The sequence below is a fragment of the Coffea arabica genome, chromosome 2e, assembly GCF_036785885.1.
Source record: "Coffea arabica cultivar ET-39 chromosome 2e, Coffea Arabica ET-39 HiFi, whole genome shotgun sequence".
Taxonomy (NCBI): domain Eukaryota; kingdom Viridiplantae; phylum Streptophyta; class Magnoliopsida; order Gentianales; family Rubiaceae; genus Coffea; species Coffea arabica.
This window is the reverse complement of record NC_092313.1, coordinates 7836818-7864484: the sequence shown is the minus strand read 5'-3', so window position 1 is coordinate 7864484 and position 27667 is coordinate 7836818. Positions and strand designations below refer to the sequence as shown.

The following is a 27667-nucleotide window of genomic DNA, read 5'->3' as shown; positions in this document are numbered from 1 at the left end:
TATTTGAAATCCAGTTGCACCCCAGTTTCATGTTCCTTTTTTAGTTTGAAGATCTCACTTTCTGGAGTAAAAGGGAGCAAGATGCTAATGTCACGACCTTATTAATCCATCAATTAGTTGAGGGGCACAGCCCTTGCTCCCAGCCATACGATGATGGACCAGTTAATTTTTCCAAATTTCTAGCGAATACAATAAAAGCAACTGCAACAAAGTTACAAGTACTCTAGATTTATGGTCATTTACAGCATCAACCTCTTAAGGTTCTAGAAAATGCTGCATAAAGGTAACAAGGTGCACCTTTACATTTAGAAGGTAGAAAAGATAATTGCCTGTACAAGAGCAGTCCTCGTAAAAAGGGCATTCTCAAGGGGAAAATCTTAAAACGCAAATCGCACAACAAAATGATTGAGTTAGACGGCCCAAAAACACCACATTCTATGCTGCCAAAGGTAGAACTTCCTCCGTATGACCAATTGCTTGCATGCAATCAGGGACCAGCACAGGTCGTGAGCACTTGGTATAGTGGAATTCAATTTGTAGCCGGTGGTGAAGAGGGGTTGAAGCCATCAGGCCCTTTTTGATGTCAACTTGTAGTTCCCTTATGGGAATTGCAGCCAAAAAGCTCTTAATGTACTCTTTGCAGGAACCTTTGCCTTGGCAGACGGGATCTGATTCTTCTTCATTCTCAACAGCAATTTGTTCTTCAGCAACAACAGCCTCCTTCAGGTCATTTTGCTCCACTTTATTACAAGCAGCTTTATCATCCGATTTTTGAGTGTCATTAGGTACCTGATAAATTGTTGTATCTCTGTCAAATTTGAGGATAAATGCTTGGTTGCAGCCTTCAAAAAGCCTCTCCCCCAATGTGTCAATTATATAGTATGCATCCTGTTCAACCTTGAGGATGAAAAAGTGATCATTCCAGCTTACAATATAGACTACAGGGTCAGCATCAGCAGTGCAATCTTGTCCGGATTGAGAGATCTCGTCCCAAATGTTGTCAAAGGACATGGCACCTTGAAGAAAATCGAAACCTTCATCCTCTATTCCTTCTGGATGGAAAAAGCCAATGAAGGACTTCTCCGGAACTACAGAAAGTGAACGAACTTTAGCCTGAAGGATAGTCTCAAGGTCAAAATGCTTGTCTGGGAACCGCTCCCTGTAGGTCTCATTTTCACAGAGATTTCTCCATTCCAATGAACCTTCTCGGATCAGGCTGTCGAGTTGGGACTTGATGGGCATTTCATCAGGATTGGCTTGGAACCAATCAGCAATAACAGCAACCAGAGCTGTACATGCTCCTTCACCTGCAGCTCGTTCACTCCTCTGATCAATTGAAGCAAAGAAAACTTTGGTTTGCAACTTCATTTGCCCATCACGACTAAAAATCTCTTTTTGTTCCCAACTACCCACTGCAAAATTGTCGTCTCCAAATTCAGAAACTGAAGATCTAGTTGTTATTGCATCTTCCTCAGTTTTGAGCAGCTGCAATAGTAAACGTAGTAAAGCTTGATCAATTTCTGAGGAGATAAATAGGAGTCATGTTACCACTTCCATTAAATTATCATCATGAGAGTTGGAAAGAATCATTTAGCAACATAGCAGGAAAAGATAATGCTTACTGCAAAGCTTGATTCATCAGAAGAACTAAGTTGACGGCGATCATAATCAATATCATCCCCACCCTCATCTCCGTAGTGTTTTTTCAGTAGTGGCTCTCCTTTGGCTTTCGAAGATTTGAAACTCATCTTCCTTTTCCTCCATGGAAGAATTCTGCGCATTGAACTATTCAGGGACTGATCAGTTATAGAGACTGACGCAATTGGGTCATCATGAGACAAGTTTCCTGCATCTACTTTATCACAGCTATAGAAGATCCAATCCTCATCTTCACTACTGCTTGTGCTGGAGTAAAACAATCTTCCGGCATGGTTTGCAGATTTCAATGTTTCATAGCTCAATGACTTCCTGATATGGGTATCCTTTCCTTCTTTAGCATCCTCTTCTTCATCGGAAACATCTAGTGAATCCGTGTCCAATGGGTAGATGCATGGAGCATCGTCACTTCTGACTGAGCTCTTTCCATCACTTCCTTCATCCTCACGAGATTCCTTCTTAGGTTTCTTAGTAGATAGTCCCTTGAAAAGATTTACCTTTCTTAAACTGGCTTTTAGGGTGGAAACCTCATCTTTCTCTGTTGACAGAACTTCACGGTAGGGTGAGAGTGGTAGACAGGCAAATGGTCTTTGAATTAATTCCGAAGGCTCCTGAGAAGTTCTCATTTCTTGAAGTCTAAGAGATAGCTGTAACCAAGATGAGATGTGCTTTCAGAAAATGGACGTAAGTGACAACAAGAAACGATAACCATCTTTTTGAGATTTAAGAACAAAAAACATTAAAAAGAAGAATAAGCGTGGAACTGAGGCGCTTTAAAAATAAAAGTGTAAAACGGCCGAGCAATTTTTAATTAGCTTACATGGAGTGATGCATTGCTCTCATTGTTGGAGTTGGATACTTGCAGAGGAATGCTAACTTCAACGTCTTTTTTTTCGGCTGTAGAGGTGAAGTCTGCAAGGTTCAATGATGCTGTAGCAACAAGGAGGACCTTGTCAAGCTCTCCTCCGTTTGAACCCTGTTACGCAGCAGAAGGTCATACAGGTTTCCAAACAAATTCAATTGATGTAATTGTACGGCATCACCATTGGTAAAATCTAATAAGATGAAACTAGAAATGATTAGTTCCAAGTAACCAAACACACACACACACACACAGAAAAAAAGGAAAAAAAAAAAAGGATTCTTGGATTACAAAGTCATATAGCTCAATAGGACAATCGGTGCAAGTTAAGGGAGCAGCTTTCGCTCTCCTGTTTCACAAATATGCCATAACTGTGTTCCTTGGTATAATAATTATCATTCTTTTTTCTTCATCCGTTGCTTCCTCTTTTCAGCCAATAAGCAACAGGACAAGAATGGGCATTAGTGTGGATCATAAAATTGCCATAACACGAGTGCACGCGACCTTTGCAAAGAAAAAGAAGCACGAAATGGTGTAAGCTCTACATCAGGTTTACGTCACGTCCACAATGAGATAAAAATATAAGCGGCTCCACTTAGCCACACAAAATCATTAGTTATTAGAAAGTTGATAGCCTCTGAGGACCAGTTCACATGGAGAACAGCCTTATAAGGTGGTCAACACTTGAGGGGTTGAGTGCTTGACATATTCCAAGAAATTTGTGGCTGGATAATAAACTAGATAGATATTTGCTACCATAAAAATTGCCACTACTTTTAAAAGTGCATGCCTAACAGGAAATGACAAAAGAGTTGGCGACCATTTTTGATGGAAGATCTTTTCTTCTTCAACCAACAACGAAAAACACCCACCCAACATATTGGTCAAGAAATACAATACTAGTAGTATTACTCAAATTTCTTTTTGAGGAAAAATATGTTACATTTTCGCAAAAAAATGAAAAAAAGGAAGGAACAGAGACAATAAAAAAAAAAAAACTTTGAAAAAGAAAGGCCGAATAAGTAGTTTTTATTTATTTCAGCCTTAAGAAAAAGAAAGCTTTTTTGTTTTGGGAGATTAATTATGCAATTCAACGAAGTAATCCAGCAAGAAAAGGACAAGACTGCCGCATAGCATAAGCAATCAAATTGAAGAACGGAAATTACCATAAAATAGATACTGACAACATTCCGCATTCCCAGAAAACCAAGAAAGGGATAATTTATTAGTGAATTGCAGACCGATCAATCAGTGGAAATTTATTAACAACGGAGCAAGGATAATTCCATCTCAGTCCTCACTAATCAAAGGTCAAAGTTTCGTCCTAACCCAGAAATTTCAACTGAAGACACTACCACTATGCAGTTTTATAACAATAAAAGATTTCGCATAATTAAAGCAAATAAACATATTTGATTGTAATTAGCCTACCTAAAACTATGCCTCGTTTGACATTTTCATATAGTTTCACACTAGTAACACAGAATCAACTTGTTAAATCCCAACAGAGCATGGCAAAAAGTCAAAGCATCTGCTATCATCAATATACAGCATCCAAGAAACCCAATAATGTAGAATAAAAAATCTCCACCAGAAAAGGGAAAAAGTCAATGAACAAGAATCAAAAGCAAAGCAATCCCAATTGAGAACTCACATTGAAGACGGTGAAAACCACCTCCCAAGGGTAAAAAACACCATCTTTATAAACAGCGAAATTGCATAAACTGTGAAACTCCTCATTCCATTCAACAACTCCATCTGCTCTTAAAGACTCTTCCTTTGTGATATTCCTCTTGACAATTCTTCTCAAAGAACTCAAAGCATTGCCCTTTGATCCTTTCCACTTAATCTCCACAGCCAGTCTTGAAAAATCTTGAACAACCATTGACATCTCTGGCGAAAACTTGAAGCCTTTTAGTTGATTTATCATGATTTTAGCCTCAAATTTCTTGGACGGCCTCCACTTCATCATCTTCACCACCATTTCAGACTAAAGAAGAACTATGCGAAAAGGTTCAGTTTTTATTCGCCTCTGCCTCAATATATATAGTTCGAGAAGCGTATGGTTCACTCAAGAACCTAGTTTTATAAGTTTGGAAAGATAAAGGAGAGATTATATGTTCATCAAAAATAACAGTTTTAAAAATTAGTTTAGAACTGGCGAGGAAGAATAACACTCAAGAGGGCGTGATTTGATTGGATTTTTTTATACAGAGTGCCGAGACAATTTGTTGTTTTTGTGGGTGTGATTATGATGATGAAGCAGAAGAGAGGAGAAAAAGAGAGGGAGGAGGGGCCGGCAATAAAAGGGCACCTAAGAACCAACGTCTCTATTTCTACTAAGACGAAGGACAGCATTAATATTGCTTAGAGGCCCTCACAATTTATTGAAAATCTTGGGGGCCCATGATTATGTGGAAAATAGTTTCTTGGATTTTTTTTTTTTTGGGGATAATAGAAAACTATTAATTGGTGGTCAGAGGTGATGCTCTTCTTACTCTCCAATTTAGTGACTCCAAAATCAGGTACAACAGTGACACTAAAGTCTGTAGCCTGTACCATGTTTGCGGTTTGCCTTCCAGTTACTAATTGGCTGGATATGTAAGATTTATGGGTCCCTCTTATGTTATCTCTTAGTCCTCTTAGCTTTAATCCTCAGTCAAATTTAATTAGTTGGATGTGTGTGTCTTATGTTGTATTCGATAAAAAAGAAACAACCGTTCACGTGGTGAGATCTGCTGGGGGGATGGGCATCCGTCCCACATCGCTAGGACGTGGGTTCTTTAACCTGGGCTTAAGGTCCACAAGTTTACCTTCCAGTTACCAATTGGCTGGATAGGTAAGCTTTGTGGGTCCCCCTTAGGTTACCTCTTAGGTCCTCTTAGCTTTAATCCTCAGTCAAATTTAATTAGTTGGGTGTGTGTGTCTTATGTCGTATTCGATAAAAAAAAAAAAAACTGTACCATGTTTGCGTTGAAATGTTCATAATCGGTGCCAAGATTTAATGAGATCAAAAGCGCACCAGTAAAGATGGATTAGTCTTCAAGTTTTATTATAATTTATTTCATCAACCCAAAAAAAAAAAAGAGTGAAGTTTTGTAATTTTGGATCGTTTCACGACATTAGAAGTTCTTAGACGTAGCAATAAATTACCTTGAATTTTTTTTTCATATCTTTTGAAGTATTTACTGTTTTATGCTTTTGGCAACTGAATTGCTAGAAAATAGAAGATAATTCATAGCCATATGTGGCTGAACTCATAAACATGCAAAACTATGGTTGGATAAATTCTTAGGATTTAAAGAGATTTCCACGTCTGAGAATAAGATATTGATCGTGGATGCATGTAACTACTAATTATTTTGAAGTTAAATTGTCTTTAATAAGATAACGTTGTTTAAAAGAGAGGATAACTTGAAACAGTTGAGCTCAGAAAAGGAAAATATTATACTTGGATTTGATTGGACGAGTTAATAGTTATCTTCAAATGGTATGCCATTTTGTACAGAGAATTATCCAATTTGTACGCAAACAGATATTGGTTTGCATGTTCCAAGTAAGTGATACATACTGGTCAGAATCTCAGCTCTTCGAGGCTAGAAGAATTTATGCGTAAACCTTTTCGTACTTTTAGTTTCAAATCTTGGAGCAAATGAGCAATGTACATAGAATTGCATGAAATAGCATGTTGTTATATATATACTAATGGCATAAACGAGTTTAATCAAATCGAATACACTAGTGCTCAAGTGAATTTGATTATTTTAACGAATTTGAATTTTTTTTAAATTTAACTTATTTATTTACCTAATCGAACTTGAACGAAATTCTGTATCGAGTTTGAATGTTATTCATTATAAAATATTATTTAAATTTGACTTGACTAATTAACAAATTAAATTTGAACGAAATTTTACCAAACTAAGTTCCATTCGAGTATCGAATAGTCTGTTTCATCTTTCGATCCTATAAACTATTTATATGAATCTCAATTAACGGATTATGTTCAGGATCTTAGTATGTAGTTTACATGATGACATCCCAGAACTTATTGCTGAAAGAAAGGGAAGAGAACAACAAAGGAACAAAAGAAGCGTGCATTTATTTAGCTTAAAATTCCTGTCGCCAAAGGATAACATCTAAAAGAATAGATGGTGGTTTAGGTCAAGTACGACATTTTAGTCCGAGACACAACCAAGCAAAAAAAAAAAATTTATTCATCTTTTTTTTTAATTTTTTTTTTTGGGGGCTTTTCCCTGAAAGGCGTTCTTCGTAGGGACCAGCTGTTAATTGTTTAATAAAATATATAATAAAAGATTATGTTTCACAATGGAAGAACGTATAAGATTGGAAAGTGAGTCATTCATTGGTCATTGATGGTATGCTTTTATTTTGATTTTTGGGAGTGTACTTGTACTTGGTTTCTTCATATTCTTTATTCCTCTGAATGCGTCAAAGTATAACGAAGCAGAGCAAGTATGTTGTGTTTTGCATTACATGCTTCTTCATTTACTGGCCACAACAGAAGACGAGGTGGTGTTAAAAGTCGGTCTTTCGAGCCTAATTTTAGGGATTAATGGACAACTGCATTGTCCTTGAGTTGTTTGCCAAGTCGGTCGGTGCTAAGATTGAAAGATGAATCAAACTGCTTAATATTCGAATCGAACTCGATTTGATAAAAGTTCGTTCGAATTTAATTCGCCAATTAGTCAAGTCAAGTTTAAATGATATTTTATGCTTAATATTTTTCAAGTTCGATAAAAAGTTCATTCAACTTCAATTCAGCAAATAAACAAGTCAAGTTTGAGCAAAATTTGAAATTCATTAAAATAATCAAATAAGTTTGAATACGAGGGTGATCGGCTTAATTAAACTCGTTTACACCTCTAAATAAGCTTGAATGCTAAGGTAATCAGTTTGATTAAACTCGTTTATACCTATAGCCACTGTCTAGCTAAAAAAAAAAAAAAACCCAAAACCTTCCTCAAGCTTTTATTTTTTAATTTTGTTTTCTTTCATTTGTAGTGAATGGTGTTTGTTAATTGCGGCAACATGTTCGTACTAGTTGTTGCTTGCTTTCTGTCATCTCAAAGCATGTGTTGGATGGTTTTCCCTTACAAAGCAAGTTAAGTAATAGACGTAAGATTATGGATTAAATCTTGAAAAATGAATCGTTTTTCCTTTTTCTAGCCATTGCTGATGAACTAAGGGAGGGTGATGTCTAAAATTGTACTATAATTTGATTTGGAAGGGGATGGCACGTATTAGGAATCAGGGCGCTTACATATTCTTCGAGTAATTCTACAGTTATCAGTATTTTTTTATTCCTTCCCACCTTACCAATCAATCTAACCCTCCCCATAACTACCAATGCATCAACAATTACTCCCTCCGTCCCACTTTGATAGTCCTGATTCTTTTTTCACACAGTTTAAGAAAAAGTAGTTAACTTTGTTGGAACAATCAATTTAGGTAGTTATTTTTCCAAAATACCCTCACATTAATTAGAGTACAACTTTATGGAAACTTGAATTGATGGTAAAAAAAGAATAAATTCTCATTAAATAAGGTAGGTTTATAGGAACAATAACTTACATTGAATAAGGATATTTTAGGAAAATTAAAAGACAACTACATTCTTCAATTGGAAATTGGACTACAATTTGGGACAAACGAAAAAGGAAAACAGAACTATCAAAATGGGTAAGAGGGAGTAATATGTTTTATGGAGTTAATAGTTTCCTACTACTACTACATAAAACTCCTCTAATGGCAGTGATGCCAAAGAGCTTAGCATTTTTTTTTTATTTGGGAGTGATGCCAAACATCGTAACAATCGGCCATCTTGGCAGTTAGCGTCCAAATTTATTTGCGCCCAAGTAACCATATCGATTTTGCGGACTACAGCACACTATCCTTCTCCTCCTCCTCCTCCTCCTCCTCCTCCTCTAGAGTCCGGATAAGATAAATTCAAACGTGGGAAATTATCTTCTTGGGAAATCAAACACAGAGTCTAACATGGGAACCAATTTGTTCAATTAAATTCGTTATTCAACCTCCCCATTTCTGCCATGGGTAAATAGATAAAGGGATATTTTACTCTTTCTTGTTAGTTGAAAATTACTTGTTATCTGTCTCTATCTTCCTACTGTAGCTGGTTAGATGATCCCCCTACTTGCTATGATGTCTTCCTCCGTTTCTGAGGCTTCTCATTCATTTCACTTTCTCTTGTTTAGAGTTTACTTCATATTTCCTTTTGGTAAAGAAAGTGTACAAAGGATCTCGACAGATGAACAATCCCTTTAAGGTTTGGATCGCTCTGCAGAAATTGCATGCCTAATTAGTCTAACATGACGTTTGAGAAAAAAAAAATTAGTCTAACATGAAACTTGGCCATCTCAAAAATGAAAGTCGGACATTAAATATTGCAGTTTATGTTACCTGTAACAGAACAGAAACTAAGAGCTTATTTTGGGGGGATATCTGCGTGGGGTCATGATCTCTCCTTCCTTTAGACGGCCAATTAAATTTGGTTGGCGGAATGCCAGTGAGCAAGCACATCAAGAAGCAAGTGTTTTTTTATTTCCAGTGTGACATTGATATATGTTTTAACCAAAAAGAACAAACTTGAAAATGATGCATAATGGGTCCATCAGACTGAAGATAACGACTTCATCGTTTGTATTTCTCTTTGAAGTGAACGACCGAGTCAATATGATGGGGTGGAATCAGAACAATGTCATTACTTTATCAAGTTTTTCTATTTGGTCTAGGGAAAGCATTTGCTGCCTCTACATTAATTGGACTTTTACATGGTAGATGACAATTTCTCCATCCACAAAGTCTCAGTTTAACAATTAACAGTACTGAATCCATCATTTGCTTCTACAGTTTTATACATGTACAGCTTTCTGTCTCTTGAGCCAAGTTTACATTTTTCTTGAAAGGGGCTTGAAAAAACAAAGAAGAAAATATGTTGATTGAAAATCATGCATGGACTATTGAAATAAGAGAACGAGTAAATGTGTTTCACTCTGAAAGACGGAACAAAATGACTCCAAATGCAAACATCAGAGACCGAGTTTGCAGCTCTTCATACTAGCGTGCCCACTCAATGGCCAACTGGAGCAGGCCCTTCAGCTTTTCTCCTAATAAAATAAAAGGATAAATCCCCAATTCCAAACTTCAAAACACTCTAGGATTTTGGTTATCTTGCTGATCATTAATTATAGCTGACTGACTGCCTTCTTCTTCCTTCAGGTTTGAAGACGCTGCTTAACATCAACACGAGAATTCTGGAACAATAGATAAGCCAATGGCCCCAGGAAGGTTGGCTTTTTTTAGCTCACAGAACATGACATAACAAGGGATGTTAGCTAGAGAATCTTGCATTTGAGGGTGTGTCAAAATATCGGATTACATCCAAAAGAAGATTATTATAAATGCTTAAACATAAAAAAAAAAAAAAAAAAAAGAACCCACTTTACAAGTTCCTCAATTATTGCCGCCTCCAAAGATGCAATGTCCAGCCACATGTCCGTGGCATTCTTGTGATCTAATAGAATGTGCAGTGAACGTGGAGATGCCAAACTCATATAATATAACTAAGAATACACACTTCACATTCTTTTAATCTCCTCGTTAGTTACCCTATCCTTTTAAGAACCAACCCACATGCGCTGAGATAAGCTTGCTTGATCTTTTTCAAGAAATCCTCTCAAACTTTTAAGATATCAACCTATAATCCTAACAAGTAATTATACGTAAGTTGCAAGACCCGATACTCTGTTCTCCACATTCTAAATTTGCCTCTTTTGTACAATTGGCGTATTGTTACTCCCAGAAAATGTAGAACAACTCTTAGATACTCTTCTTTATGCATTTGTAATTGTGTGGCGTTGCAGGAGCCGCATGGCCAAATACTATTTGACCAAATCCGTAAGTGGGTAACTAGTTACAGGAAAATGTGACCATTGAGAAAAAAAATCCTTTTTGGATGAATTGTCAATATAGAGTTCTAGATGTATATGATGTCTCGTTCTTGATTGCTTTAAATTTTACAAAATCTGAATATAAAAACTGATTATAGAGAATAATTAAAAAAACTGATTATAGAGAAAATAGAGAATCAGTAAAAGTTACTCTTTGAGTGATTAGGCTCCGTTTGGATTAATTGTTTTTTAAGGTATTTTTAAAATATTTTACTATAACAGTATATATGAAAAAATTTTATTGTATATGTTTTTGAAAGAATTTTTGGAATATATTTTAGAGTATTTTTTAAAATTAAAAAAATTTTTAGTACCCTTTTTAAAAATTAACACTACCACCACCCCCACCCATCGTAGCCACCACTCCCTCTCTCCTCATTTTTAAACGGTGAGTAGGGTTGGTAGTGGATGGTGATAATAAATGGAAGATATTGTAGAATTTAATTGTTTTTGTATATCTGTGAGTTATTTTTTATATATTGTATGGATGAGGCGTTTTGGAGTTATTTTATTCATGTATTACTGTAGTATTGTATTTGAAAAACAGGTGAATCCAAATAAAACCTATGGATAGATTTTAACTTTTTTTATCATTAAAAAATTCTATAATTATAATACAAAAGAAAATTAGAATACAAAAGCAATTGAAAACATCACAAATAATTATCCGAAATCAGAATTGATAATCAGTTAAAATAAGCAATCGAAAAAATCCCAATACTAATATATATGTACAGAAAATCAGAATTTATAATTAGTTAAAATAATCAATCCAAAAAAAAAAACAAACCCGATATAAATATGCACAGAATGCGAAGAGAGAGATGTATTGTGCAAGAGAGCAATTGATGAGGAGGGAGTTCCGCCTTCGAGTCTTTTGCGACAACGGCGGACAAGCGTGAGAGCAACGACTAAGAGACAAAACAAACCATCTTTTATTATTCTGTTTCCACATACAATTGCTGATGATTGTGCCACCCCCACCCGTGGGAAAAAAATCTCTTACCCATCTCATCGTAAATTGATTTTAAAAAGATTAGCGAAAAGATCTTCCAGTGTTTACCATGAGTTGAAAAGTAAGGGAAAAAGTTGCCCCTCCAAGAGTAATTCCACGGCCAACATGGGAGCTGGGCAGCAGCAACTACATTTTTCACAGAATTGAAGAAAACTTTGAGCATTGACAATTTCACTGAGCAGACACAAAGTAAAAAGTAACAAAAAGGGGTAAAAGTCATATGAGTGGAAAAAGCCTAGTGATGTTGGACAAGAAGGGCTAAGAAGTCAGATGCTGGAATGATGCCAAAAGATCGCATATCCCCACGCAGATATATAACATCAAAGTTCTTGTAATTGACAGTAACAGAAGAATTATGTATGATGTATGCGCAATTGCGCATCCATTTCTTAATTTTCACAAGAAAAAACAAATTAAAAAGCATAATACATTTCTTGAATGATGGTTATGTTGCAATTTGCGCAATCACGACCATGCAAGTTCCCATCAGATTTTGACTTCCTCGCCAAAGTTATTAGAAAATGCGCAAAGCATACGAATGATCCTTTGAAGCAATGGAACTGGACCGACCGGTCCCTACCCTCTCGAAGTGGGTTGATATTACTAGTGCCCATCAACACTACATAGGTTAAGGGGAGAGTGGTGACGCAGAATTGACTAGTCTCTGGCCCTGAATCCTGATGATGATATATGTATGTATTTCTCCATCAGCACACCTTTTCTGCTACCCATTTTCGGTTTTTCAGCAAACCCACGATGACGCTATGTGGGTTGGGATCGAAGAAGATGCTGTAGACAGACACCATTCTTTACCCATATTTGCGTCCAAATTGACTATTGAGAAGAGAGAGAGAGAGGTGTGTAGTTGACTTTATAGGTCTTTGAATTTACATTTAATTCGTTCAAACAAGACGTTCACAAGAAGTGATGGAGCACTAAAAGCTTTTGCAAGTCAGTCTTGCTTGCACACACTCAGGCATGCCTACAAGTCAAAGCTCAAATAATGAAAAAACTCTCAATTATTACTTGCTTTTGTGTTTTAGTAAGTGTGGACACAATCCAGCAGCTTATCTAGTGTGTCAGCAGCACAATTGAATCAATTTTCGAGCGTGCCAAGTTCAAAGAAAATAATTGCTCTACATGTAATGTATGGGAACCATCTTCAACTTCCAACTCCGTTACTTCAAGGGTGGGTGAATTTGAAACTGGGGGATTACAGGGGCCAGCAAAGTATTGACAGATAATTTTCATTTTTCTTTTTTTTCCCTCTTCCCCTTTCTTTCCCAGGTCACAGAAATTGCTACGCGTAGCTGGGCCGCTGAAACTTTATACTAGCTCCCTTTAATGCTTTGGGCTTGTACTTGTGATTTAATCATCGTTTGGACCTGCTAGAAAGGCTTATTAAAATGCACTGGGTAGTATATGCATGACGGCCCAGGCCTCAACATTTGCTGTGATCGAACAAAGAGATTGGCTTGGGGGTGAGGTGAGATTGATTCATGAATAGATTAGGCTATAAAACATACCATGCGTTTCTCCATAAGATTAATTTTTCAGGCATCAAGAGTGGTATTGTAAGAGTATTATTAACTTCTTCCAATGTCCGATTAGAAAAAAAATCTAAAGCAAATGGTGCTGCCAAATAAAAGGACTACAAGATCGTATCACTATGAACCTAAAAGAAAAGAAAAAAAAAGAGCTTGTTGTGGGGTGGGGTGGGGGGGGGGGGAAGAAGATAGATGATTGTAGATTATATAGCAACGCAGATGTACACTCCCACCTACTAAATCTTGTAGCAACAAAACAAACATTTCGATGGCTGTCACCTCTTCTCTACCCTCTTAACATTCTCCCTAGCTCCAATAACTGGATACATTTTCTGATTGGAACTCATCAATGGAATACCAGTTCAAGAAAATTATGAAGCAGATGAAGCGCCTTCCTTGGCTTGAGTAACAAATGTACCCACCGATTTAAACCAACGCATAAGGTTCCGGTGGTCCTTCACATATAGCCAGGCTTGTAAAAATGGAAAGAGGCTCTCATTAATCCCACGCTCTTCAATGTAGCCGTGGAGCGCATCTCTCATTTTCTCATCTAGATGCCTAATTATCATCAGTAAAGAATTTTGTCATTGCCCAAAAGCACTGCATAATCAAATTAAACCCCCAACACCAAAATTAAAAAAAAAAAAAAACAGATGTAAAAATTGTACATCAAATTTCATTGAAGCTACTCAGCTAAAATTGACACCATTGATATCCTAGTCAACCACTTTGCTTGTCCTTTGTGAGATATAGAGAGAGAGAGAGAGAGAGAGAGAGAGCAATTCTTCAGGAAACTTCATCTATAAATATTTTCACCCGGATTAAAACTAGAGGCATTCAGTAGGCAGTATTCAGTGTAAACTTTATCCAATTCATATTCGAGTACCTAATTAATATTCAAGAAATTTTACTTGCAATGGCCCCAAGTAAAAGTCAGCAGGCTAATAATTACCCACCAGTTCACCTAAATGTAAACTGATCATTTATGTTGCATCAAAAACACAATTCAACCTGGGTAATTACAAAGCCGAAAGAGGGGCTTATCAAGAAAGAAAATTGTAAACTCATCATCTCCAACAGACCCAACACATGGAAACCTTATGAGGATTTCCTTTCTACTGTTCTTGCAGTCTCTTGGTCGATTAAAAAACTAGAAACAGAAATGAGACATAAGCATGCAATATAACACCCTCAACCAAAGATTTACGTGACATTGCGTCAATTAATCTAAATGCCATCACATTCCGGCCATGTATTACATTTTCAGGTTTGAACTAAGATGCTTTGCATACGAACACTTGCTTAGCGAAGAAAGTGCATGGATTAAGAAATGTTGCTGCAGTCTTGGATACTAATTTTAACCAGTGATGTAAACCTTAAACTATTTGTCTCAAGAAACATAAGAATTATCATTTTAGCCCTTATTTACCAAAACAAGGGAATAATGGAACACTGTGACTGAAACAGGAACTCCATCTTTTTTTGCATAATGTGTCCACTTTAAAATGCTAAAATAGTCAGCAAAAAAGAATGAAAAGCAGACTCAATCAGCAGCTGTAAAGCAAACTCAATAAGCAGCCTAGAGCAACTTACTCAAAAGTGGGGCCGTTGTATCTACGAAGAAGTACAGGCAGGGCTGCAGCCTCTGAGGATTCCATCTTTGACCTCATCGAAACTGAGTGAATTCCTAAAGCATCTGGATACAACCCACAAAGGAAATGAAGAGAATCGTGCTGCCCTGGTTTTGAAATTTCAACATGAACGAACAACTGATTCATGCCATCATCCTCCTCGTCATCATCTTCACCCCCTCCAGGAATTATGTTAGCCAAGCGCATCACAGAAATACCAATTTCTTCTTCACCGTAGGACCGTTTTAGAACGGCACCGCCACTGTCAATTGATCCTTTCACAACCGTGAATGGAGAAGGAGGGCTAACTTTCTGCCAAGCATGGAATTCCTTTAGATGAAGACCAAAAGAAATAGAGACATTCCAACCGTACATCTAGAGGCATGACAATGTAAATTATGGTTCCTTACTCTATTAAATCAACCTAGTCTTACCAACAGTCAGAAACGCCCCAATACCTAACTCCTAGGTAGATATGTAGTTGAAATGCATTCAAAGGCTAGTATTATCAACCAGGTTCCTCAAAAAGACAGTAACACAAAGGTTTTTTTTTCCCCCTTTTTGGGTGAAACAGGTGGTTATTGTTTGCCGTACACTGGCAGCTATCCACCCAACTTTGCAGCTATATCAGCTGTAAAAAGAATCCTACCCACCAATTCATTCAGAAAGTTCGAAAACACCCTAGTGCATTCAAAGTTTTTGTAGAGTCTCAGTAAATGAAATTTTGCATAACTTAAAATGCTGAAAGGAGGCACTTTTCTTTTAAGCACTAAATTTAACTGGACTCCTTCTGTTTGTACCGCACGGCACACAACAGAAGCTAGCTGCCTTCCACTGCCCTCATTCCTTGACTGTCCCTTCTTTCCTTAACTGTCTCTTCTTTCAAACCATGATATACGAATGCATAAAAGTTACAAATAACAGAAGAAAAATTAGTAAAATGCCTATACTCCAAATGATGCTTCATTTTACAAAAATGCAGGCACACAAACCAATTCCAAACAGTAAAAGGATCCAAAATTTCATCATAGACCAGAATAACCTTTCCTTTCATAATTAATTCACTTATAGATTTAGGGAGAGAGTAATTCCAACACTGCAATCCCCACCACTACCACCCCAGAAAAAGAAGAAGAAAAAAAGAAGAGAAAAAGGTGAACATCCTAAAACCACGGACTAAAGAAACCCTAAAGAAGAAAATAAAACTATAATTAATTTAACAAGTTAAACAATCCAAGAATCTACTTTCTATCAAATTCAAAAAGATAGAAAGAGAGAGAAGTAGTGTGGAGGTGATTACTGGAGGAGGGGTCATTTTGGAGACTTCAAGGTAATGATCTTTGAGGGAACGGAGAAGGATGGAGTTGACGGCGACGGATGAGGAGGTGGCTTTCGAACTCGACGACAGCCGGGCAGCAATCGTCCGCCACCATGGCTGTTTTAGCAGAACCCCTCCGGCATAAGATACCAGAGCTTTTCGCCACATTTCCTTCGAACTTGTTTGGTTTCCTTCAAACCCTGTTGTGTTTTTACTTCCCGTATGATAAACCCTGCTCTCAAATTTTGGAGGGTTTTGGAGTTTCGATTTGTCATTTGTGCGCCAGTGAGGCCGAGAGCTTTTTATCTCGGGGAACAATCTTAAAATTTCCACCCCTTAAGTTACTGGAAATTGAAATCGGGTACGGACTGAATAAGGAATGTACAATACATGGCGTGGTGTTTTTTTTTTTTTAAATCTTTTTTAGTTTAATCTATTTAAAATTGGTTACTAGATTTTTCTCATATCACTAAAACATATTTAACAAAATTTTGAACAAAAAAAAAAAAATTAATGCTACACTTGTCATTCTTTAACTGACAATCTTAAAATAATTAGAATTCATTTTCGTATACTAATAATCTTACAATAACGGAATTTATATTCTTACAAAATAGAAAATTTATCCAAGGGTCCAACATTTGCTTTGAACAAATTTTAATAGGCAAACTTGGTATTTTACTTTGAATCTACATGTGTTTCATTACTAATAGTTCTTATTTAAGGATAAGAGTAGAAACATGTCTGTACAGTAGGAATATCTATTACTCTTCTATTTACTCTTTATTCTGTCACCATCAACCTGTAGGAGGCAATGCAGGTAGATCTCTTTACCGGGGGCATGTACCGGGATCAAGAGTTGATAAGAGAATATAAAGCTAATAAAGAGGCTGGATGTCAACCCCATGACATGAGCAAGACATGGAAATGTGCAAGAGAGTAAAAGATTAGCAAATTGCTTATCAAGATAAAATGGTGATGATCAATGTGCAAGAAATCATGATAACTGGCATCAAGACGTTAGCTATCATGATTTCCCCCAAGTATTTGTTTCTTTGATTGTGTGATGCTCAACTCAATTGTTATTGCAGAGAATTAAGCATTCTTTGCCAGAACACGTGGTATAACTAATCACTCACTCACCAGAAATAATCCCCAAGATTATGCTGGACCCACACCCGGTCATACGCATCCAGCTGAATACCCACACCCGGTCAGCTCAACAATTTCCTCCTCTGGGGGAGACATAGTAGTAGTACTGTAGTGGAGGACGCATCCCATTCAGATGTAAATCTATTTTTACATGCATTTTGTTGGTTCCGAGATGAAATCTACCCCACATCCAGATGTAACATGTTTAGGAATAGAAAGAGTGGGCTCCTGCTCTTTAAGCAAACATCGGTCTTCTTCACGTACTTTCTCAACTGTGCGCCGCCCTAGGAATTACACACTTTTTTATGGTTATTCCACTTCCAAATATATTACTCTCTCGATCGTTAATTTTGTCTTCTTCGAGCACTGACCAGCCCTCCCACACATTCCGGTCCCCTGCTGAAAAAAATACAAATTAAAAAACTCAACAGAATACAGACCGACTTTTCAACATTAACACCTTTTTAAAGGTTTGCCGGGAGCAAGAATTAAACACTAGATGACAAACAGAAACAAATCAAGACAAACGGAGGAGGAAATCACCATGATGACAACCTGCATAGGCTCTAGGATATCGAAATTCATTTTTTTATGTTACAAAATCGTACACCAATCAAGGCCTACAGCACCATTTCATGACCTGAGACCATGAAGTATTTGTCCTATAACGCATACATTACAACCTTCTTTGGGCTCATTCATTACACGCATCCAAAATTGCGACATTAATCAAGACATTTAATGCCTTATGAAATTTGACAGTCAAAAGATGCGAAAAGAAAAATACATAAAACAATGGCATCCATGTATTGACTCCCACAGTCTATTTTGAAGCATCACTTCTTTCGATGTCTGCTTCTGCTAACTTTCACAATCTTCCTACCAGACTTGTCGGCACCAACGCCGCCACTGCCAAGAGAAAAGCTTCCTCCAGCATTGAACTCCGCACTTCCTGATGCTTGGAAAGGAGAAGGGTTCTGCTGAGCCGCTTGACTCGGTTGCCCACCAAACTGAAATGGAGCAGTCTGTGATGCAACTGTTGATCCAAAAACAAAGCCACCAGGGGAAGGCGAAATAGCCTGTTGACCAAAAGCAGGAAGTGCTGGCATCGATGGAAGTGCTGGCATCGATGACTGCACAGGATCCTCAGCCATGCTGTCTTCTGTGTTCATCTGGTCATTATTTCCTGCGGGAGCTGTAAAGGCAGTAGTAGAGTTACCAAAAGTTGGTGCTGCGTTAAACACAGATGGCGAAGACGTGGTTGTAGAAGAGGCTGTATTGAAGGAGAAAGATCCAGGTGAGGCACCAGTGGATGCCCCAAATGCAATGGACGCAGAGCTACTACTACCAAAGGGAGATGAGCCCACTCCAAAGGAGAAACCAGTTGAAGGAGATGAACTGAATGTGGAACCCAAGGGGGAAGAAGACTTTGAAGCTTGCCAACTGGAACCAAAAATGCTAGCAGCAGCACTGCTAGAGCTAGCAGGATTACTTTCAGAAGAGGAAGAAAAATTGCTGACACCAAATATACTAGAGCCACCACCAGAACTGGAGCTAACCATGTTACTGCTACCAAAATTAAAGATGGGAGTAGCACCACTGCTAGAGCTACTTGCATTTGCAGATGAAGAGGTAGCCAAAGAACTTGTACCAAAACTGAATGCAGCAGGCGCACCACCACCACCATTTGAGCTGATTGCATTGGTTATTGATGAAGAAGATGGAGCATTGATCCCCAAAGTAAAGATGCTAGAAGTTGCACCATTTCCTGCGCTGACTGACTTGGTCTCCGCCGAGGAGGCTGAAGTGCTAAGACCATAACCAGTACCTGCGCCAAACAATGGGGTAGATGTTGTTGAAGAACTAGATAGAGTATTGCCGGAGGTAAAAGATGTAACTTCAGAAGTTCCAAGAACTGAAGGTGATGCAGAGGAACCAAACTGATTAGGCATGCCGGTGCTGGGAAAAGAACCCTGAGACTGGCTGTTAGCGATAGAAGATACAATTGTAGAAGTCAAGCCAAAAATGTTACTTCCAGTTGCTACCGAGGCAAAGGAAGAATTGCCAGAAAGTAAATCACTTGCGCTGCCAGAAATTGCTTCTTTTTCTGTTCTTATATTCATAACTGATGTTTCTGCACTAGACGCTGAAGTTGCTGAAGATAATGGTTCAGTAGAGTCCCCAAATTTGAAGATAGGCATCACCGGAGATGAAGGAACTGCAGTAGACAAAACAGGGCTACTACTTGAGGCAGCAGAGGTTGATGCTGTAGCTGCACAACTTAGAGTACTAGGGGAAGAAATAAGACTGCTGGTACTATTGCTAAATTGACTTGCAAAGCAAGTGGAAGCTGGAGCAGGTGGGAATGAGAAGGGAGAAGAGTTTATGGCCAAAGGCCCATTATTTGAACTCATTGGAACAATTGATGATATGCCTCCAGATGCTGTTGAGCTCAATGCAACAGAATGCGTATTAGCCATTCTCCCATTTGATATAACAGCCTCAGGAGAATTAATGTCATTGGCTTTCCCAGACCCAAGAGTTCCAAAAGAAGCACTAGTCACACCAGTGCCAGTGGCAGCACCATCCGAACTGTAACAAGGACCACAATTTAAATATGCTCAAGAAACATAATTTGAAAGGGGAAACAATCCAGCTGAGAAAAAACTGCCCAGTGTGACAGAGGCTAGTTGTACACACTTTAAACAGAAATAGAGATCTAGCTTTTTTAACACTTCAAACTGAGGATAGATAACTGTTATAATGACATGTTATTTGAATTTTACCTTCCATTAGCAGCTGCAATAAGAGAGCAACAATCATCTAATGTAACGTGCCAAGAAAAGATTTTCCTTGCATAAAATTTTTGTACTAGCACAAGTAAATATAAGAAACTATTTATGCAGGGAGAGGGAACACCAAGAAAACCAAATTTAAAAAAAAAAAAAAGTTCAGGATAGCATGCCGCAAACTTGATTACCCAAAAAAAATTAAAAAAGAAAATCTAAACACATTAGAGTCTGCAAAAATCTAAACACATTAGAGTCTGCAATGCCCAAGTTTGTGCTAAACACATGGCCATCAGCTGGAACTTCTATCCTCTTCAAATTTTTTCCCTCCATATTTGACCATTTCAAATTAAAAAAAAATGCACACACACATGGCATCAGGTTTGAATAGCATGAAGTTTCACTTGCACTTTAAACCAAAATATAGTCTTTACCGTGTGTAAAAAGCAGTTTCAGTTTTCAGTGCATTAACACATAAACTCCAATATGCACTTCTGAGTCAGTTAAAGTACTTGTGTAGCTTCACTTTTGCAGAGCAATTCAAAATCACAAGCAGAGACTGACCTAATTGAAATTTCTGCTTTTTGATTGGTCCAAGGGAATGCTTTTGGGCCCGAAATTTCAGTAACTAACGAGGAAGAACTCTGGAATGTTGTAACTTCGTGAATTCCTTGCTTTGGGTTCTCCGATCCCAAGGGTGATGGAGGAGTAACTAGCTGGGAAGTTGTTCCAGATGCAATTGAATTAGGCATGGTGAAACCAGTTTTTTCTTTACCAACATCCACAGCATTGCCAATTTCCAAGTCACTTCTTTTACCAGATATAAGTTCTGGAGATGTCCTTATTTCAGGCAAAGCTGCAGCGTTCTCTGGTGCCAGTTTTTCAGCAGTAGATGAACTTTTATTTGTAGCAGATGTTTCTTGATTTTCTCTCCCTTCACGCAAAGGTTCAGATGCAGGTCTTAAGTTTATGTCATCCTCCAACTCCAGGGAATCCTGCAAGATACAATCCCATAATCAGGCGCAAAAGAATAAGAAGTATATTTAAAGTCCAACACATGATGTTGGGGATATAAAAGGTTGGCCATCGAGCAAAACAAAAACTTACTGAAGAAGCTATTCGTTTTCTACTTTATTTTTTCTGAAAAGACTGAAGATACTATTCATTCAACAAAAGTTACAACCAAACCAACCAACCTCATGAGCACTCATCATAAAAGCCCGTTTCTTTTGAGGACGGTGAACTACAGATTTTGCAACTGAATCAGATGTTTCAACAGTAGACAAAACACCTTTTACTGAAGCTGTGATATGGCTGTTCTCTACAGGAGTTGGCAAGTCATGTTGAGAATCTAATTTTTCAGAGCCATTTACTTCTTTTCTCTCCTCCTTTGCAGGAGCAGGAACACAAAGTGAATTGCTCTGGGACCAATCCTCCAACTTATGGTTATCTTCATTGCCCTGCTGCAACTTTAAGGAATCCGTATGCTCCAGGCTTTTAAGAGCCTGTCCACGAAGCATATCTGTTGTCAATCTAGCAGGTGTCTTCTCCCTTGAAGTAATGAGTTTGGACTCCGCAGATTTCTCTTTCGGGGTCATCTTCTCAAGATGTTCCAATATTCTTGCAGCCATCTCGCTGGACTTGGGAGGTACATGGACATAACTTGTCCTTGGAGTGCGATTAACATCATTTTCTCCAACACCTTTTGGACCTTCGTGCTTCCAGTCATCCTTTGAAGGGAACTTCTGGTTCAGAGCTAAAGGATATTTAACTGCATCAGAAACACTTCCAAATCCATGAGCAGGGGGATGTTTATGAGATAACAAATTATGCTTTTGGCGGATTCTCCGCATCGGACCAACAGACCCAAGATCTTCGTCTAGTACAGAACTCCTTCGCTTGAGATCCTAAAATAGAGTTCCGACAAAAGAACAAAAGAATGAAGATTATACACAAGAATATCCAAGATGAACAGACACAACTAAGGACAGACATATATTAAGAACTACCAGTTTTCTAGATCCAAGGTCCCCATCAGGCTCCTTTAGGGATGATGTTGGCAACAAAGGTCCTCCATAAGCATAATTCCTGGATCCACTTCCCTGTACAGTAACCAATAAAACCTATATATATATGTGGAAGAACATTCAATAATTTTTGGTAGAAAGTCATTTTCAGTAAAAGCACCTTATCAAGAGCAGTTGGGTGAACTCTTGAATACGGGGTACGAGCCATATTATATATTGCAGATCTACCTCGAGATCTAGGAGTGGTAAAACCATTTTCTGGAACCTCAACATGACCAATTGATTTTGTTGGCAATGAAATCATAGCAGGTGTTGGAGTAAATGGTACATTCCTTCGCATGGCCACATCTTCCCTTACTGCACGACTGCGCAATCCCAGCATTGAAGGTGATACTTTTGAAACCTGATTGCCCATATAAGCTTTAGCAATCTCAGCAGGAGAAGCAATATCATCCTCAAGAACCTGGAGAAAAAATTTCTAACAAGTGTCACACGGTCATGACTGTATGCAAAACATCACTATCTTCAGAGTACACATTATACCAAAGGCAAAAGAATTAGCAACTTGACTCTGCAGTCATAAAACAGTTAAAACTATAGTATTTGAGCATGTAATCTTACCCTTCTACTGGTACCAGGAGCTGAATCAAGCCCATGAGATCTGTAACTTTTATTCCTTTTTTCTTCTGATGAAATTACTTGCTGATGCTGCCCTTCAAAATTTGCAACCAGTTTTGAGGCATTTGGTTCATTTCCTCTAACACCATCCTCAACAGGTAAATCTACAGCTCTTGAATGCAACAGTTCTGTCAAATGATCAATTTCAGATCTGCAGAATAAAATTTCCACTTAGTAAAGCTGTGAGGAAGAAGTTGAGAATTGGAGTTTAAGTAACTAAATGATAATTAAAATGCATAACCAACTAAAAAAAGATTAAGTTAGAATATCATAACTAGACAAAAAAGAGTAGAATCCAAAGGCAAAAAGCTAATTATTTATAAATACCGTCAATGTCATCACAAGATAATAGCTAGGCTATCCTCACTATTTTCCCTTCATATATATATAACTATAATTGCACCTTCATAAAACAGAAGAAAGCATGTTCAGTGCTGTCACAATAAGCTCTACAGGAAAAGCCAACCTGGTGAATGTTTTTTGCTTTAACAATTGCTCAAGCTCTGAGATACTACCACCATCAGTGCTATGAGTAAAATTTTCACCATCACCAACAGGTGCTGCTCGTGCTTCAGCCTGTTTCAACCCAAGAAATCAGATACTAGTCAAGTTCTACGGATTGCAGTGCAATAAAACCATAAAAGCAATATGATGCTGAATAAGGATTATCAAAGTGATAATAAGGCTTTCCATGTCACACTGAAATCTTCACATAGCATTATAAAAGCTCCATAAAAAGACAAAACCGAAGCATATGTCCTACCCATGCCTTAAAAATTATACTCTAGGAACTTCAGAAGACATATAACTGCATCAGATTCAACGAGTGAAACAGATCAACGAGCTGAGACGGATTCCAAGGAAAAAAAGTAGATGAATGAAGGCCTCTGACTCAGGGATGGAGTGCAAAATATCAGTTGATGCCTTGGGGGTCAGACTCACTTAATATACTCTAGGAATCAGACAAGAAGATAATTTTTTTTAAAGCCCCGTGTTGGGTGTCCCTTCATCTCATTCCTCAATCTTAGTCTTTCACTGGCAGTGGTAACTACCTCGGGCAATTAGGAAAGAAAGGAAGATCTCAATCGATCAGTTGAAGTTTTGGTACTTCTTCCCTTTGTTCTTTAATAGAAAGGATAACAGATATCATTAATCTTAACCATGACCAGCCTGCAGATTTATTGCTACAATACCTTCAAAATATATATAATTAATCTCTTTCAGCACACTTTAACGTGAGAGACTAAAGAGCTAGCAAAAGAAATACCTGACACCAAAAATTTCAGGTCACATCCTCACTTCTTGCTTAGAATGTTTTTGTAGTGTGATGTGAAATAAGCGATAAAAAATAGAGACAACTGTTAACGTCTCAAATTTGGCAGGGCATATTTGAAATCAATGACTATGGAATGCGTGATGCAAAATTTAACATGACCAAAAACAAAAGATTGAAACATACTTTTAGACCTGCATCTGGATTCCTGTCACTTGAATCTTGGTTTGACTCTGTCAAAAAGACATGTAACGTTAGTTCTGATTAAACTCTATGCAGTTGAAACACCCAAAAGCATGAATTTTTCTCCCTATTCTTGGAATAAGTGCCATCACACATTGCCAATCTATGAAGAAAAAAGGGGTCGCATGATATCAAAAGCTAAAGAAGAGAACAATCCACTATACATGGAACGATATATATTCCCCAGCAGATCCATAATAAAAGTACTTTGCAATCATCTAGTTCTCATTCTTGAGCATTTTGTTGAGGACAAAAGGTTTCTCATATAAAGGCCAAAAACGTTTATGAAGCATTCAAAATCTCGACATAAGCACCTAATTGATTTAGCAGCAGTTGTCGAAAAAAGATACGACATCGAGACAAACAAATTCACTGTCTTATATAATAATCGATATGCATACCTGCTAAATGAACAGTAAACTAAAGGAATAACAGTCTGTTGTCACAAATATAAACTGATACACGTCACCAAAAGTAGTCCCACTCACTATAGATGGTACCTCTGCAGGAGAGTAACAGGGAAAAGCAAAAGACTAAGGAAATCTAACATGCTAAATTCAAACAAAAACTAGTCCACATCACCATCAGTCGCCTGCACCTAGAGGAAAAGCAACTTGTAGACCAACAGGGAAATCTAACTCCAACAGAGTCTACAGGACCAGAGGCATACTGCTGTAAGTTAAGGGATAAAAGGCAATCTAATCCTACAATGACATGAATCAAAGTGTCGGTCTGTACTGTACAGGTTAAAAGCTTCAACATTCCAACTTCCTAAAATCGTAGACCCACCGTGCAGGGAAATGTAACAATCCAACGTTCCAAATTCGTATAAAAGTAGTAGATATGGGGAACAGGAAACAGGGAAACGTAGAAAGTCTCCTTAATCCTTTGGGTGGGGGGAATTGGACGCTTCAAATACTGCAGAACACGGAGTTACAGCAAAAATTAACAACTAACTTTCTTGAATCTTCCCCAGCGATCCGTACATTAAATTTAACACCCAACAAATGAAAATGAAACTTCAAGGATATATTGCACGTATATATATTAAAAAAAAAAGCAGATAGAAACGAAAGTACATATCTTTCGGTCACACCAGCTGAAGCCTAGCTAGTTACTCACACAACAGCAGCAGAAACGGTACTCAAACCAATAGTCAAAAGCAAATTAACAGACACATTCAAAGTAAACATAAATAACATACGCGTCCGTTTACATATATACACGAAAAGATACCAAGAGAGTGGGCAAATGAACCTGGAAGCGGTGGAGGGGGAGGGGAAGGGGGCGGGGGAAGGCGTTTGCGAAAAAGAGGCGCAAAGAACCGCTGAGCGCTAGCGGCGATGAGCTTCGAAGCAGGGTCCACCAGGAGTTTAGAGAGCCAGCTAGGGTTTCGGAGGGCGGTGGGAGGCCGATCGTACGGAGTCGTATGCGTCTTCTTAAAGGGACGCTTCCGGAACTTTCCTCCAACACCGTCGCCGCCGCCTTCGTAGGCGGAGGAGGGCGCGGCCCCTGATGGTCCTTCGCCTGAAGGCGCCATTAATTAGAAACCTCGCGTTTGAGCACGAAATGTAGAGAGAGAGAGAGAGAGAGAGAGAGAGAGAGCGAGGAGATGGAAACACGCGTACGAGTACGAGTTGCTGGGAGGGCGAGTGAAGAGAGAGGAAAAGTAGTGGCACCGAAATTAGGGTTTTATTTGAGACGCTCGCTCATTTCTCTTTCTTATTAAAATTGATTAAAATTTTATTGCGCGTGTCAGAGGTTATCAATCTCCGGTCCCGGGCATTCTATTTGACCGTTGCAATTGGCGGCCGGGTAAAGGGCCAATAATTAGCAATTTGCATGGAGCATACCTTTGTCTTCGCTTTTTTTTTTTTTTTGAACCCATAGATTTGGAATTTTTACTTTTTTTTAGTGTGTGATTCTTTTGATTTTTTTTTCGAAAACAACAACTATTGTATAATCTAATCTACAACTATTATATAACCTAATTTATTCTACAAGAAGGTGGAGGGTGTGAATCTAAGGAGGTTCAGGAATAATTCGGAGGGAATTGAATCACTACCAAATCAAACAGGTGCGTACCAGACGGGTGCACTACCTGTCTGGATTTTTTGAAATCAAACCACTTTAAATGTGACATTTTGGTGACCAAGCCTTAATGGCTGAGTGGTGGCCACCTGCCTTAGTGATTCTTTTGATTGATAGGCTCTTTTTTTTTTCCTTGGGTTGATAGGACTAATAGACAAATAGCCTTCCTTTTTTCTTTAATTTAAATAGGACTAATGGGTAGTAGATGAATTTGTTTAAATTAAATGAGTATTTTGTATCTAAGCAACAAGATACATATAAAATTCTCTCAGACAGATAGCGCGACAAGAAATGTGATGTTTTGGTGACAAATCACTCAGAAATTAGCGATTTTATTAAGAATAAATCTTATGTACACTGACAGTATATACATTAAAAACACATATATAAAAATTAGATTTCAAATTCAAATTTTACATAGTTGTCATTCATTAAAGGCTGTAAGTATAGAAAAAATTAATCCTCTTGGAAAGAAACATTTCTTTTATTCTTAGAATTAATTTACTAATAATTTCTTGAACTTAATAACTTTTGAAGCATCTTAATTACGCGCGTTTAACTTTCTGGGATAAATGTTTCACTATTTTGGGATCTATAAAATATTGTAAACATTTTAATATTGACCCATTTCATACTCAAATTGCATAAATTATCTTAAGAAAACCCCACAAGTAGAAAAAGCTTGAGCAACAAAATCCAAATGCATCCCAATCCAAATTCCACAACAAAATTTCTCATTAAACTATCTTAATAAATTAGTTTACGGCATTATTAATCAATTAAAATCTTGGTTATTATGTTACACTCTTATTTTCAAAATTCATATTGGGAAAATAATTTTAAGATATTATCTACATAGTTTTTTTTAGATCAATGACCTTTTTGCAATCATGATCAGGGAGTATATTTCCAAGCAAATAAACATGTTTACATGAAACATCAACAATCGTAACTCAACGGTGTCTGAATTATGTGAATTTTTTTATTGTAAGTTCTTAAAATCTAGTTTCATTATATTTCGCTAGAGACCTGAGTCCATTTGGATTGCTATTATTTGAAGCTTTTGTGGAAAAATATATTGTAACGAATCGATATATATGAGATAAAAAAATGATTCAAAAATATGCTAAAAAAAAACGTATAATTTTTTTTTAGAGAAAAATAGCAATCCAAACTCGTGATTTGTATGTTTGCCTGCTCAACAACATTTTGGTGCCATGGAAATAGTGGTATGATTTAATGGTGGTGTTCAAAGCGCATAATAAGTGTTAATAAATTGGAGATGTCATAATAGCGAAGAATGAAATGGGTCAAATATTAAATGTGTCAGTGCAAAATTGACGGACCAAAACATTTCTAGTAAGCAAAATAAGCATTGCTCGCCTCAATATTAG

The 27667-nt window shown here is 37.6% G+C and overlaps 3 protein-coding genes across 3 annotated transcripts; all 3 read right to left on the bottom strand.

Annotated features, from left to right (window-relative positions):
- Positions 1-202: 202 nt before the first annotated feature.
- LOC113730628 (uncharacterized) lies at positions 203-4874 on the bottom strand. The gene is made up of 4 exons (XM_027255431.2): positions 4173-4874; positions 2477-2632; positions 1623-2303; positions 203-1485 (listed from the first exon to the last, which is right to left on the bottom strand). Exons 1-4 carry the CDS (start codon positions 4500-4502, stop codon positions 436-438), a joined length of 2217 nt encoding a protein of 738 aa, XP_027111232.1. The 5' UTR covers positions 4503-4874; the 3' UTR covers positions 203-435.
- Positions 4875-13260: 8386 nt separating this feature from the next.
- LOC113730627 (uncharacterized) lies at positions 13261-16363 on the bottom strand. Its single transcript, XM_027255430.2, has 3 exons — positions 16003-16363; positions 14665-15014; positions 13261-13629 (listed from the first exon to the last, which is right to left on the bottom strand). The coding sequence occupies exons 1-3, from the start codon at positions 16186-16188 to the stop codon at positions 13443-13445; spliced, it is 723 nt and encodes a 240-aa protein (XP_027111231.1). The 5' UTR covers positions 16189-16363; the 3' UTR covers positions 13261-13442.
- Positions 16364-17717: 1354 nt separating this feature from the next.
- LOC113730626 (nuclear pore complex protein NUP1) lies at positions 17718-25915 on the bottom strand. The gene is made up of 9 exons (XM_027255429.2): positions 25440-25915; positions 24126-24172; positions 23133-23242; positions 22610-22817; positions 22149-22451; positions 21971-22063; positions 21158-21868; positions 20526-20956; positions 17718-19764 (listed from the first exon to the last, which is right to left on the bottom strand). Exons 1-9 carry the CDS (start codon positions 25720-25722, stop codon positions 18009-18011), a joined length of 3942 nt encoding a protein of 1313 aa, XP_027111230.1. The 5' UTR covers positions 25723-25915; the 3' UTR covers positions 17718-18008.
- Between the last annotated feature and the right edge of the window lie 1752 nt (positions 25916-27667).

Bases quoted from the DNA above. Each gene is read 5' to 3' on its own strand.
- LOC113730626 (XM_027255429.2), bottom strand. From the start codon at position 25,722: ATGGCGCCTTCAGGCGAAGGACCATCAGGGGCCGCGCCCTCCTCCGCC. The intron at 24,173-25,439 runs GTTCATTTGCCC...TCTTTTTGACAG, and splicing joins TCCCCCTCCACCGCTTCCAG to AGTCAAACCAAGATTCAAGT. The intron at 22,064-22,148 runs GTGCTTTTACTG...GTTACTGTACAG, and splicing joins ACCCAACTGCTCTTGATAAG to GGAAGTGGATCCAGGAATTA.
- LOC113730628 (XM_027255431.2), bottom strand. From the start codon at position 4,502: ATGGTGGTGAAGATGATGAAGTGGAGGCCGTCCAAGAAATTTGAGGCT. The intron at 2,633-4,172 runs GTGAGTTCTCAA...GCTGCGTAACAG, and splicing joins TGGTTTTCACCGTCTTCAAT to GGTTCAAACGGAGGAGAGCT. The intron at 2,304-2,476 runs GTAAGCTAATTA...TCTTGGTTACAG, and splicing joins AGAGCAATGCATCACTCCAT to CTATCTCTTAGACTTCAAGA.
- LOC113730627 (XM_027255430.2), bottom strand. From the start codon at position 16,188: ATGTGGCGAAAAGCTCTGGTATCTTATGCCGGAGGGGTTCTGCTAAAA. The intron at 15,015-16,002 runs GTAATCACCTCC...CATGCTTGGCAG, and splicing joins CCAAAATGACCCCTCCTCCA to AAAGTTAGCCCTCCTTCTCC. The intron at 13,630-14,664 runs GTAAGTTGCTCT...GATGATAATTAG, and splicing joins TACAACGGCCCCACTTTTGA to GCATCTAGATGAGAAAATGA.